Here is a 14,441-nt window from a genome sequence, read left to right on the forward strand (position 1 = left end):
CATTCGGTCATCCATCGTGTATTGATTGAACACTGACGTACAGTGAGCGCTGTGAGGGCTGCTGAGTCTGGTGACAGCTGAATGTGCTGTGCTGGCCATGATGTGCGGCCACACCACGCCTACTCTCATTTCCAGAATAAACTGGAACGCTTTTTGTGAGAGGGGAACTTCCTGAATCACTGAGCTTTCCAATGGGGCCTGACCTGGTCTGCGGGAGGGAAGGTGGTTAGGAAAGGATGCCCTGAGAACTGTTTGAACTCAGGTATGCCCTTTGGATTTAACTGGTAAACAAGGCTGCCATCAGAGAAAACAACGTTTCTCCTGAAGGCAGGAGAGACCAATTCAGTGGAAGGTGGGGGCAGTGGGGTGAGATGCAACCGAGGGTGAAGGGTCATACGCATGCCACATCGTTTGGTCTGTGTTCCAAAGGCAATGGGGAGCAATGGAGTTTGGTGGGCGAGGGGTATTTTGTATTTGGAGAACACATTCTCCTGTAGGGGTGGCTGTGCCCTGTGTAGAATGTCCTGATCCTTCTTCTCCTGTCACCTGTCCATCTCTGGTCTACTTCACTAGCTTATAAACATCCCAGGGATATCAACCAAACATGGCATATATAAAGTTGCAATAAGACGAAGAACCCCCCTGTTGAATGAGGCAACCCAGTGAGAGGAAGGGGGTCCCAAAAGCAGGCAAAAGAGTTAGAGACGATCCCCTCTCTCTCTGTTAAGAGTTGCAAAAGAAGACCAAGCTACACAACCACAACATACATGCAAAGGGTCTAGGTCTGGTCCAGGCAGGCTCTCTGACTGTCAGTTCAGTCTCTGTGAGCCCCTATGTGTCCTGGTTAGTTGATTCCATGGGTCTTTTTATAGTGTCCATGACCCCTCTGGCTCCTAAATCCTTCCAGTCTCTTCTGCAGGATTCCCCACTCCACCTAATGTTCAGTTGTGGGTCTCTGTATCTGTTCCCATCAGTTGCTAGATCAGTTGCTAGCCTCTCTGATATAATTATGCCAGGCTCCTGTCTATGAGTACAACAGATTATTATCAGGAATAATTTTACTGACTTTTTTTTTTTTTTTTTTTTGCAGGTCATGTTAGGTTCTGTCCTATGTGTCTGGCCAGCGGCTGATTTCTGGCCATCAAGGCAGTGTCAAAGGTGGGCTCCCTTTCATGGCATGGGTCTCAAGCTGGTCCAGTCATTGATTGGCTCCCCCCACCCCAACCTCTGCGCCACCATTACCACAGTACATCTTGTAGGCAGGACAAATTGTAGGTGGAAGGTTCTAAGGCGAGGTTGGAGTCCCAATCCCTCAACTGGAAGACTTGCCTGGTTATAGGAGATGGCTGGTTCAGGCTCAGTACCCCGCCCTTACTAGGAGTCTTAGATAGGGTCATTCTTGCGGATTCCTGGAAGTTTCCATTGCACTAAGTTTCTACCTCGCCCCTGAAATGCACCCCAATTCCAGGTGTCTCTCCTGGTATTCTGTTCCTCCCTTTCCCTCCCAGCTGATCCCTCCTGTTCCTTGACCATCCACCCCAGTCCACCCACAGTATCTAGTCTATTTCCCCTTCACAGGAGAGTCATAGGTTCATCACACCCCTTGAACCCTCTTATTAAACAACCTCTCTGTGTCTGCGGACTTAACACATTTATCCTTTGCTTAACAGCTAATAAACACTTGTAAGTGAATACATACCATGTTTATGGTTCTGGGTCTGGGTTACCTCACCCAGAATTATTTTTTTTTCTAGTTGCATTCATTTGCCTGCAAAGTTTATGGTGTTACTTTTTTTTTTTTTAACAGCATAGCTGAGTAATGCCCCACTGTGTAAATGTACTACATTTTCTTTAACCATTCTTCAGTTGAGGGACATCTAGGTTGTTTCCAGTTTCTGGCTGTTACAAATAAAGCTTCCATGAACATAGTTGAACAAGCGTCCTTGTGATAGGATGAAGCACCTTTTGTGTATATGCCCAGGAGCGGTATAGTTTGGTTCCAAATTTCCTGAGAAACTATCATATTGTTTTCCAAAGTGGCTGTACAAGTTTGCACTCCCATCAGCAGTGAAGGAGTGAGTGTTCCCTTCTTCCACATCTTTGCCAGCATGAAATTTCACTTGTGGTTTTGATCTTAGCCATTTTGACAGGTGTTAAAATGTAATCTCAGAGTCGTTTTGATTTGCATTTCACTGATGGCTAAAGATGTTGAACATTTAAGTGCTTTTTGGCCATTAGAGATTTCTCTGTCGAGAATTATCTGTTTAGAGCTGTACCCCATTTTTAAATTGAATTATTTGGTTTGTTAATGTCTAGTTTCTTGAGTTCTTTATATATTTTGGGTTATTAGCCCTCTGTCAGACGTGAGTTGGTGAAAATCTTTTCCCATTCTGTAGGCTGCTATTTTGTCCTATTGATGGTGTCCTTTGCCTTACAGAAGCATTTTCAGTTACATTAGATCCCATTTATGAATTGTTGATCTTAGTCCCTGCACTGTCAGTGTTCTGTTCAGAAAGCTGTCTCCTGTACCGATGCATTCAAGACTAATGCACTTTCTATCAGGTTCAGTGTGTCAGCTTCAGTGTTAAGGCCTTTGATCCACTTGGACTTGAGTTTGGTGCAAGGTGATAAATATGGATCTATTTGCATTCTTCTACATGTAGACATCCAGTTGTTCCTGCACCATTTGTTGAAGATGCTGTCTTTTACTTGATGTATAATTCTGGCTTCTTTATCAAAGATCAAGTGTCCATACGTGTGTGGATTTACATCTGGGTATTTGATTTGATTCCATTGATCAACCTGTCTTCTTTTATGACAATACCATGCAGTTTTTATCACTATTGCTCTGTAAAATAGCTTGAAATCAGGGGTGGTGATACCTTTGGAAGTTCTTTTATTGTAAAAGTTTGTTTTAGCTATCCTGGGTTTTGTTTTTCCATATGAAGTTGAATATTGTTCCTTCAATGTCTGTAAAGAATTGTGTTAAAATTTTGATAGGGATCGTTGATCTTAAAGCCTGTGCTGTTAGTGTTCTGTTCAGGAAGTTGTCTCTGTGCCAATGTGTTCAAGGCTCTTCCCCACTTTTTCTTCTAACAGATTTAGTGTGTCTAGTTTTATGTTGTGGTCTTTGAGCCACTGGACTTTACTTTTTTTCAGGGTGATAAGTATGGATCTATTTGCATTTTTCTACATGTAGATATCCAGTTAGACCAGCACCATTTGTTGAAGATAGTGTCTTTTTTCCATTGTATGGTTTTGGCATCTTTGTCAAAAATCAGGTGTCCATAAGTGTTTGGGTTTATTTCTGGGTCTTCTGTCCAATTCCATTGATCCATCAATCTGTTTCTATGCAAGTACCATGTCATTTTTATTACTGTTGCTCTATAGCTTAAGATCAGGGATGGAGATACTTCCAGAAGTTCTTTTATTGTACAGGATGGTTTTAGCTATTCTGGTTTTTGGTTTTTGTTGTTGTTTTTCCATATGAAGTTGAGAATTTTTCTTTCAAGGTCTACAAAAAGTTGTGTTGGTATTTTGATGGGAATGGCATTGAATCTGTAGATTGCTTTTGGTAAGATGGCCATTTTTTACTATGTTAATCCTACTGATTCATAAGCATGGGAGATCTTTCCATCTTCTGGTATCTTTCTTCTTCAATTTTTGGTGTGGCTGCCATATGTCTGTTTTCAAGGATTCCAGTGATTTCTGGGATCAGCCCCATTGAGGGCAGCTAGACTCTTGCTGCTGGGCCTTCTCCTGGCCACTCCCGTCATCCAGTATCAAGTCCCACCTCTTTTCTGGTAGGTCTCTGGCATTGAGAGGTAGCCTATTCATCAACACTGCCCTAGAGCCCAGGAAGTCAATTGGGGTCCCCTCCCAGGAGCCTCCTTTGGCACCTACAGCAAGCATTCCTTCCTCCCTAGGTCCTTGCTCCCTCTAGGCACTCAGGGCCCAAATGTTAAAAGCATCCTATAGAAAAGCAGTGCTTTATCCTCAGGTGCAAATAAGTTATACAGCTAGATCATGTTCAGTGCTCTCCACAGCTCCTCACAGTCAATGGACAACGGGGTAGGAAGTCACATGCTATCAGACCACCAAAGAGCAAACATTTCAGCATCACAGTTTTGCACTAGACAGCTCTGCTCATGTCCATCCCTTTAGCCTAGCATGTCACAAAGAGCTGGTCTAGAACTGGGGAGACAGCTCAGTGTGTAAAGCCCCTGCCATTCAAGCCTGAGGATCTGACTTCTATCTATAGGACACATGTGAAAAGGCCAGATAAGCTAGCAAGGGTTTATAATCTCAGTGCTGTAGTGGATCTCTTGGGCTTGCTGGCTCATTGGCGAGCCTAACTGAACCAGCCAGGCAAGGTCAGTGAGAGACCCGGTCTCAAGAAGCAAGGTGGACAGCATCCTAAGGAATGGTCTCTGGGTACCACACTCATGTTGTATGCACCCACACACTTACACATACCATTGTAGGAATCAATTCACACTACTGGACATCAAAGGGATCCTGTCACCGGGAACTCCTGGCTTATCAGGGATTAGAAACATGCTGTTTCTCAAATGGCCCCAGACACTTTTCTCTTCCTCATTTTATTCTAATCGATGTCCCATGGTAGAGAGCAAAGGGGGCTCTTTTTCTTTCCTATTCTTCCCTTCCTTCCTTCTGGTATACACCCCCATGTCACTCAGAAACTTTTCCATAGCAGGAGTAGGGCGGGTTTCACTTCTTGCTAAGCTGGGCCTGGCCTTGTGACTTCTTGTGGTCAGCAGATGTGGCAGAATTCATCTGCAAGTCAGAACTGGAGCCAAGAACTGTTGGGGGTGAGTATTGCTCTCCCAAAGACTCTGAATCATAAGGTGATGCTTGGATGCTGAAAGGATGGGGCATGGCAGGCATGGGTAGAATAGCTCAGGTCAGAGATGTCCAGAGAGCTGAAGATCCTCCTCACTACCAATGAGCGAGCCAGCTCATCTCAACACAGGCCTGAGACTCACCTTAGTTGAGCCAACAATCAAATCATGAGCTAGATGGGTAGTTATTTTAGGCCAATGAATTCAGAGGGTTTTGTTACTCAGCAAGATTCCTTTCCCTGCCACCTGAAGGTTCCACACATCACATTCGAACCATTCTGCACTCACAGATGGAAAGAAATTTGTTCTTTCACTATCTGGGCGACATGCAGGAAGTAAACACTACTCTTCAGTTCTCTTTTAACTCTCTTGCTCAGTAGCAAGACTTTAAAAATTTTGCTTTTTGAAGGCTTATTATTTTATTTTCAATTATGTATGTGTCTGTGCGTATGTGGGTGCAGGCCCCCTCAGAAGCCATGGTCGTTGGCTCTCCCAGGAGCTAGAGTTACAGATGGCTGTAAAGCAACAGAGGTGCTGGGAACTGAGCCCTCATCCTCTGTAAGCAGTGTGTGTTCTTAACTGCTAAGCCTCCTCTCCAGCCCCTGCCAAATAGTATTTTAAATAATTACCTTATCATATGGCAGCAATAGAAGATACACTGCCAGTAAGACACAGCAAAACCAACGTTTGACACCACAGCACACTATACAGACTGGAAATAATTTGGATCACAATTTTGTTTTGTTTTGAGGCAAGGTGTATGTAGTACTGGCTGTCCTGTAATAATCCGAGGTGCAAAGCAGGATGGCCTTGAACTCAGAGATCTCACTGCTTCTACCCCCCCCCCAGTGTTGTAATTAAAGGAACATGTCATCATTCCTGGCTGGATCACAATTTTTGTAATGAGTTTTGTTTTAACAAGACATAAAAATTTTTTATGGGCAAATAAAGGTTTAATTATCTCTTTACCATGTCATTGGAATAATTTTTTATTGTTCTCTTTATTACGTCGTTTATATTTGTCACATATACCTTGACTACATACAGGCAAAGGTCTATCTTTGTTGCTCATTTCCTGCCATCTGATTGGCCTTGACCCAATATATCATTAGCAAGGATACCCCCACACCTCCCAAAAGCAGATTCTTAATGCCCTTGGCACTTTTAATTTTTGGAGTTGAAAGTACTTTAATATTCACTGAAGCACCTTTTGACATCTCTGGGTAGGAAAATCATGTCAAATTATCATTACTGGCTTTGTATGGGGAAAAAAATAGAAGCATATAAGGGTGAAATACACATAGAGATGTTGACAGTCATGGTAGATGTGGATTTTTAGCTCCGCACCCGACTTTGTGGGGTTTATTTAATACATTCCATGCCAAAGTTCTAATGGCTTTGTTGAATTTAGTAACATCGCTCTTTGGATGGATATTAGCAGAATTTCTGCCATTCCATCATTCTGGCACCGTAGTTGTTTCCTGCAGTTCTTCATGTTAATGAAAGAGCCCCATAAATTGCAGAGCTGTTCCCTATGTTTGCATTAAAAATCACAGTCAACCCCCGTGACCGAGGGAGAGATGCAATCAGGAGGAAGAAACCTGTGCCAGATGGGCCTCTGTTCAGCTGAGTGTTTGTGGCGGCACAAGGGCCATTAGAAACACGTGTAGAACCTTTCAGACTACAAAACTACTTGCAATTCACTTAGCTTTTTCTCCAGTGTCTGAGAACCAGTGCCCATGACAAACCCACCCAGCCTCTTTCCATTTTAAACTGCTTTATTGCAAAGGGAGCCATGCCAAAAGAAAGTCACCTATAAGATAGTTAATTTTCTTATATTCACCTCAGGGACATTTGATTTGTAATTGTGTGTGTGTGTATGTATGTGTGTGTGTGTGTGTGTGTGTGTGTGTGTATAGTTGCTCATAGAGGCCAAAAGAGGACACGGGCTCCTCTGGAGCTGGAGTTAAAAGTAATTGTGAGCTTCCCAGTGGGATGTCATGTATTGAACTCAAACTCTTAGTCTTCTTAACTCTGAGCCATCTCTTTAGAGCTCCTGGTTTGTAATTTAAATGTGGGAGTACTACACAGAACACACACAGACACACACACACACAGACACACACACACACACACACACCCAGAGGAATGCTTTTATTTCCATAAAACTAAATTACTCATGCACAAATACTTTGGAAGAGAAGAGGGCCTACTGCCTAGACACATTTCCAACATTCTTATGTAGAAAGAGAAAATGCAAATTAACGTGTCAACTTTATTCATTCTTTCTCGAATTTCCCTGGCACCTTCTTTTTTCTTTGGCTTTATGTCCTATTCACTTTCTCCATCTTTTCTAGACAGCTAATCATTTAAAACTAAGAATGCCAAACAACAAAAGCTAGGATTTAGTGGCCAGGTACCTGCCACTGTGGAAAAAACAAAACCAAAACCAAATTGATTTCCAAAGGGGCTGTACAAATTTACACTCCCACCAGCAATGGAGGAGGGTTCCCCTTTCTCCACATCCTCTCCAGCATGTGTTGTCACTTGAGTTTTTGATCTTAGCCATTCTGATGGGTGTAAGGTGAAATCTCAGGGTTGTTTTGATTTGTATCTCTCTGATAACTAAGGACGCTGAACATTTCTTTAAGTGTTTCTCTGCCATTCAGTATTCCTCTATTGAGAATTCTCTGTTTAGCTCTGTACCCCATTTTTTAATTGGATTACTGAGCCTAAAACCATGGCTCACATGTAGCCCATAGATTCAGTCTCCAAGTGGGGTCTCTAGTAAGGGGAACAAGGGCTGTCTCTGGATTGAACTCAGTGGCTGGCTCTCTGATCACCTTCCCCTGGGGGGTGCAGTCATGCCAGGCCACAGAGGAAGACAATGCAACCAGTCCTGATGAGACCTGATAGACTAGGGTCAAATAGAAGGGGAGGAGGTCCTCCTCTATCAGTAGACTAGAGGAAGAGCACAGGAGGAGAAGAGGCAGGGAGGGTGGGATTGGGAGGAGATGAGGGAGGGGGGGGCCACAGCTGGGATACAAATTGAATAAATTGTAATAAATGATAATAAAAATAACATTAGCTACCAAATAAACAAACAAACAAACAACCACAACAACAAAACCCAAAAAAACAGGGAGGGACAAGACCCTGCCCTGAGCATAGTTGTCAAGGATCTACACACACTGAAAACCTTGGTGCGGCCACAGCACGCTCCTTCCCACTTTTTTGAGAAAAAAACTGACGCAGAATATTTTCAGAAAATAAAAGTCCCACTACTCATTTCTTACACTTCACTCCCCAGCATCACACTTCTGGCCTTTTCCTGAAAGGACTTAGAGGACACTAACAAAAGCCATCACCAGATCACGGTAGGTGGGAGTACAAAGTAAAGGAGACCGCACCTTCAGAATTGTCAGGAAAACCCTTAAATAGTCTGGAAAGAAAGAATGAGAAAGTATCAGGAAACCCTACCAAAAAAAAAAAAAGTGAAATATAAATACGGGGGTTGGGTGGTACAGACCTCAATAATGCAGGACACCAACGTTGGGAACAAAAAGGCCAAACTGGATGTTACCGGGAGGTAGGCGGCAGAGAAGAGGGGCACAGGAGGAAGTGCAGCGTGGACTCCACCACCACGCCAGCACTGCGCCTGCGCGGAGGTGCGCAGTGGCTAGCCACAACACCTGTTCTTGGAACGCCACTGGTGCAGCGCGCCCAGGGCAGTCAGAGAAGGCCGGGTCATTCTGCACCATGTCCAGACCCCTGGGTACGCGGGAAGGCCTGAGCCCCGCCCTGCTCCTGCACCGGCCGAGACGTCCCGTCCTCCGGTCCCGGGGAGCCCTGCTCCTGCTGAGCCGCCGCGGGGGCGCCCGGGTCCGGGAAGCGCGGCGCCGTGCCCGCGAAGGAGTCCCTGCGCGCCAGCGTCTCCTCCTGCACCGGGCGGCCCACCGGCTCCGGCTCCGCCTCGGCGGGCCCCGGGCCCTCCTGCGAGGTCTGGCTGACGTACACCACGATGATGTCGCCCTTGAAGTTCATCACCTGCCCGCTGGAGATGAACGTGGAGTTACTGTTCCCCGTCACGTTCCCTGCAGGGGACAGAGCATAGAGAAACTGCGTGAGGGACCTCGGGGCTGGCGGTCAGTCACAAGTTGTTCCCCTTGGAAAGGTTAAGTCGTCTCTTAGCCTCAGAGGAGAGAGGGCAAAGGAAGAGATGGAAAAGGAGGCAAGCCTCGTCCACAGTCATGTGTTTGCTCTTTTCGTACCTCGCGGAAATCGCACACAACTGCTGGCACTGAAAGGAGAACCCACCTGCACTCTGGACTCTAGACAACATTATTAAGCCGGAGAGAAGCAGGAGGGAAGAGGAGGAAGAAAGCTTTAGGGGGCGGGAATAGATAGAGTAGGGGAAAAGAGAGGAGAAGGAGAAGATGGAAGGGGAGAGAGGAAGATAGAAGGACAGAATGGGGAGGGGAGGACGCTAGTAGGATGGGGTCCAGCTGTGATGGCTGAGCAGACCTCAGCTCATTGGGCTGAGCTGGGGCAGCGGAGACACAGCCTTCCTACCTTCCAAAAGGTCCCTGATTTCTCAGCCCTGCGGGGTGATTATGGAGTTAAGAACACTCAGAGGGGGCTGGAGAGATGGCTCAGAGGTTAAGAGCACGGGCTGCTCTTCCAGAGGTCCTGAGTTCAATTCCCAGCAACCACATGGTGGCTGACAACCATCTATAATGAGAACTGGTGCCCTCTTCTGGCTTGTAAAGCAGAACACTGTATACATAATAAATAAATCTTAAAAAAAACCCACTCGGGTTAATAAATTTCAATTTCACTCCCCTTCAAAAAAACAAAACAAAGACTAGCTCTATCATCCCTTGGTGGATAAACAGAAGCAATCAGTCTTTGGTTAATAACACTGGCAAGCAGGAAGTTTAACTGACGCGAGGGAAGTCGCCCCCTTTCTTTCTTTTCTTTCTTTCTTTTCTTTCTTTCTTTCTTTCTTTCTTTCTTTCTTTCTTTCTTTCTTTCTTTCTTTCTTTCTTTCTTTCTTTCTTTTTCTTTCTTTCTTTCTTTCTTTCTTTCTTTCTTTTTTCCTTCCTTCCTTCCTTCCTTCCTTCCTTTCTTTCTTTCTTTTTTCTTTCATTTAAAAGACCCATGCTCCACAAATTTCTCAGTTGAAAAATAACTGCTCAAACCCCCAACACAGCATCACAAACGGAACTGTTTGGTCTGTTTCGGGGGCCAGGGACATCAAAGTGGTCCTTCCAGTGCTCACCGGTCACTTACCTATCCTCTGTCCCAACCCAGCCTAACAGTAAATTATACAAATAAGATGAAGCTTGTGCTATACCCCCTGAAGGAAGTTTCCTCAGATTTGGAAGGGCTTTTTAAGACCATGACTATTGTGCTGTAGGCATTCAGGAAATTCCTGTGAGGGAGTCTTGGGCCAGTGTGGGGGCCCAGTGGGAAGATAAAGACTTTAAACGTGAGCAACAAAGGTCTGTGATTCCTGCCGCTCCCCTACGGGCCACTGCGTGGAGTATGCAGGTAACATCAGGATCTACCCCACCCCCCTCCACAATAGCACCAGGGAGCCTAGCTCCCGTTTCTACCCCCTAGGAAGTGCGCCCAGGGGCCTCTAACCCGTAGCGTGCACTCAACAGACTGTGCATGACTTTCTCTCCCACCCGTTGTTAGTCTCATCTGGATCAAATGATTAGGGGAAAATCAAACCAAGAAACTGAAGTAACAGAGCTATATCCTAACTAAACACGTGCTGTCCCTACTTAATGAAATCAGTGATTGTGAGTTGCTCCGGAGTACAGTTTTCCTCAGTACAGTCACTGCACTATTTTATTGTGACGTCATCTACTGCCTTTGTTCTTCAATATGTTAAAACGTGGAGGGCATCTCTAGCTAGTGCAGGGTTGATTTATCATTCTAGATTTAATTCCATCTCTTCTTTCTCCTCATCGTACTTAGATTTATCTGCTGGTGTCATGGTGCATGGGATTTATTCACCATTTACATTTTTATCGTCCAACAGATCATCACGATGAACCTACTGTTCTTTATTTCTCGCTTCTCAAGAGTCTCAGTTAAAGCTGGCCCAGAAAAACCCCGAGTTTTTCTGTGTCATCTTACACATAAAGGTTTTGTGTAAAGTCTTGCATCTTGAACTTTCACTCTAAGCATTTCGCCTTACCCTGATTTACCCTGATAGCCCTGCACTAAAAATCCTAACACACATTCTTGTTTTCCATTTGCATTTCCAGTGTGGAACTCACTGTCTTTAGCTCGCAGGACATAGTTAGACAATACACAATCCTTTGATTCATAGATTAATGTCTGTTATTCCTGGAAGACTTGGGTCAGGCAGAAGGACTGAGCAAAGACCTTTTAAATTGCTGACAGTAAGTAAAGTTACCTAGAAAGAGAATGAGATTATTAATTTTATTTTTTGGTTTTTTTTTTTTTAAATCAAAGGTATGGTTTACAGGCCAGCACAATGACTGTACGGGTAAAAGCACTCTTCAAAAAAGCCTAAGTTCAATTCTCAAATCCCACAACAGAAGCAGAGTACCAGAAAATTGTCCTCTGACTTCCACACTTGCACTGTGGCATGTGTGACCCCACCACACAAACACACACACACACACACACACACACACACACACACACACACAAAATATAAAGAAATGACTTAAAACAGTCCTTGATCAAGTCCACCAGGCTAATCTTAGGGGGAAGTGTCAACTGGTACAGAATAAACTTAAGAAGCATCTTGGATTTGCCAGTATGCAAGGGGCAGGAGAGTGGCCCACACGGACGTGTCACCAGCACACCTGCCCAGGACCACATGCTCAGAGGCGTTGCTATCCCCATCACCTTGGGGCTCCTATTGCACTTCTGTTCTTCAGCAGGCTCTGCAGTGGTCACTGGTTCCCAGGGTTACGCGGTGAGACTGCAGCTCTAGCTTTGTCCCCACACATGCTCTGATTCAGTGCCGCTGTTTTACGGGCTAACATCTTAGATGAGCATATTTCAACATTGCTGAAGTGTTAGAAAAATCTAGTTTTCTCTGTCAATGAACTAGATACTTAATAAGACAGTGAACTGTAGACATTGTCCATTGATAACCCCCTTTCTTCTTATTCACTGTCTTTCTCTAGGCTAGCCCCAAACTCCTTACACTTCTAAGAAGGATCTTGAACTCCTGATCCTCCTGCCTCTGTCTCCTGTGTTCTGGGGTTGCAGGCTTGCTGTGCTCATAGGCATGCAGCACTGCTTCTGTTTATGCAGTACTGGGCATTCGACCTGGGGCTTTGTGTGTGCCAGCCAATTACTCTGCCATCTGAACTATGTCTCCAGCCCCGAGGCTCTTAAAACACAGCCCCAGGCTATGTTCCTCCCTCCACCACTTGCTGGAACCCTCTCAAAGACTATGTCAGTTATGTCTTCAGTGTTTTGATATAATTTTTGGTCTAGTTTCTTTAAAGCGGTATGAGAATGAAAGGTTGTTTCTGAAGGTAAGAGGGTAAGCACCTCGACTTTGTTTCCTCATTCTTGCACAGCCCTATCAGCTGCTTCAAATTCAATGGCAAGACCTTTTTAGCAACTCATTCTCTAAATAGTACCTAATCTTCCAATGGTTTTTATAGCAGTAATCCTCTTGCCTATCAAACTTATTATTTCTTGAGCCAGGCACAGTGTCACACATCTGTAATCTCAGCACTCAGGGAGACAGAGGCAGCCAGATCTCTGTGAGTTTGAGGTCTACAAAGCAAGTCCAGGACAGCTAAGGCTACACAGAGAAACCCTGTCTTGAAAACCCAAAGGAAAACAAAACAAAACAACTAACCAACCAAATAAACAAACAAAAACAACAAGAGCAAGAAAAGCCTAATATAACTGATGGGTCCTAAAGTATGATGAGATCAGCTCCCACTCACAGCCCTGGGCACATACATGGGTTCCAGAAAGCACGGCCAGTCACTTGTGGGAGGGGGTGGGGCAGTATGTGTGTGTGCATGTGTACATACGCTATATGAACATGTTTACACTGTAGTTGTGTGCAGGTGTCCGTGCATGGCTGTGCAAGCGTGTGTGTGTTTAAGGAGGCCAGAGGTTGCTGCTGGGCGTGTGATTCCCCCGTTTTCCGAATTATTTTTGAGATGAGCTGTCAGTTTGACGAGGCTGGCTGACCAATGAGCTGCAGGTTTTCTCTTGCTGGCTGTGGCTGGGATAACAGACATGTGCTGACGCACCAGCTCTTACATACATGCTAGGAAGCTGGACTCGGGTCCTCATGCTAGTGCATCATGTGCCTTACCAACTGAACCACCTCCCCAGCCCCTAACTAAACCTGTGCTTTTTCAATGGCTGGGAAGACTCGTGAAACCTCCAGGTATACAAGCACAGGAAGGCCTTCCTGCTTGCTTTTCTCCTTCAGGTTTTCCTTCTCACATTCAATCAAAGTTGATTGTATTTATAATGGAAGATGGCAGGAAGCATGTGGAAGGAAGAATCAATGCCAGAGAAAACAGTGACAGCTGTCAGGAGAGGAACGCTGCGGGTCAGATAGCCATCACTTACTGCGAATCCTACTCTTGCCTGGGGAAACTTCTGAACTTCTCTTGGCATGGCCACTGCTCCTCACTAACCCAGAGTAGGCAATCACCCCAGGCTTGTGTTTCTTCTTATTCTAGGGAGCGTCAGCCCTTTCCAAGGCAGAGTAATCAAATAACGCCATACCACTGGCCCTGACTATAGAGGCAGTGGTACAGGGCTTTAAGGCTTTGGCTTCACCATCAGATAAATTATTGCTGCATGGCTTATTAGTGTCGCGATGCTGGGTGAAGAACTTACTCCATCATATTTCTGTGAGTAATTAAGGTACTGCACACAAAGTACTTAGCGCATGGTAATGAAAATCTCTCTGCGTGTGCACTGTAGCTATGCACGGATAATATGTGCGTATACAGACAGAGGCCTGAAGTCAGGTGTCTTCACACTCCACCTCATTTTACAGGACATTATCTGTCACTGAACCTGGGGCTCACTGTGTGGCTGAACAATGAGGTCCCAGGATCTAGGTCTCCATGTCCCAACAGGCACACACTGGCTTGTGTGGCTTCGTAAGTGAGTGCTTCGGATCCAAACTCAGGGCCTCACGTTTGCTCAGCAACTGAGCTGTCTCCTTCGCCCCTAGTGATGAATGTATGTCACTGATGGGACTGTAAGCTTTAGGCAGTGCAATCTCACTGAAAGAGGCTACTCAAAGTTAGGACTGCAAAGCCAGAATGACGTGGGGATTTATTACATTTAAAATGGGCTAGTCGACTTGACACTAATATTTAAGGTGACTTAGCAAGCTAAAAGTTCAGATAACACGACAGTGCCAAAAACAGCATCTAAGACAACAGAAATAATGAACAAATAACCTGCCTCATTATAATCAGAAAGATGTTTACACTTTAGTAAATCTACGCTTTAAATAGAAGGCTCTTTCTGCATTTCTACATATAGAAATGTTTTTGTCAGGCAGAGAGTACACGCTTGGTTCTGAGAAGG

At 44.9% G+C, this 14,441-nt stretch overlaps 1 protein-coding gene across 4 annotated transcripts in view; it reads right to left on the reverse strand.

Moving 5' to 3' along the window:
- Window positions 1-407: 407 nt before the first annotated feature.
- The window catches only part of Tnfrsf11a (TNF receptor superfamily member 11a), a 66,631-nt gene continuing 52,597 nt past the window's right edge, over window positions 408-14,441 (reverse strand). For all 4 annotated transcript variants that reach the window (XM_060371459.1, XM_060371458.1, XM_060371460.1 and 1 more), the window contains exon 10: window positions 408-8,956. In XM_060371459.1, coding sequence (XP_060227442.1) covers window positions 8,610-8,956 — 347 coding nt within the window. In that variant the 3' untranslated portion in view covers window positions 408-8,609. The remainder of the gene's footprint in view (window positions 8,957-14,441) is intronic.

Source organism: Meriones unguiculatus, chromosome 18 (assembly GCF_030254825.1).
Source record: "Meriones unguiculatus strain TT.TT164.6M chromosome 18, Bangor_MerUng_6.1, whole genome shotgun sequence".
In the NCBI taxonomy this organism is placed as follows: domain Eukaryota; kingdom Metazoa; phylum Chordata; class Mammalia; order Rodentia; family Muridae; genus Meriones; species Meriones unguiculatus.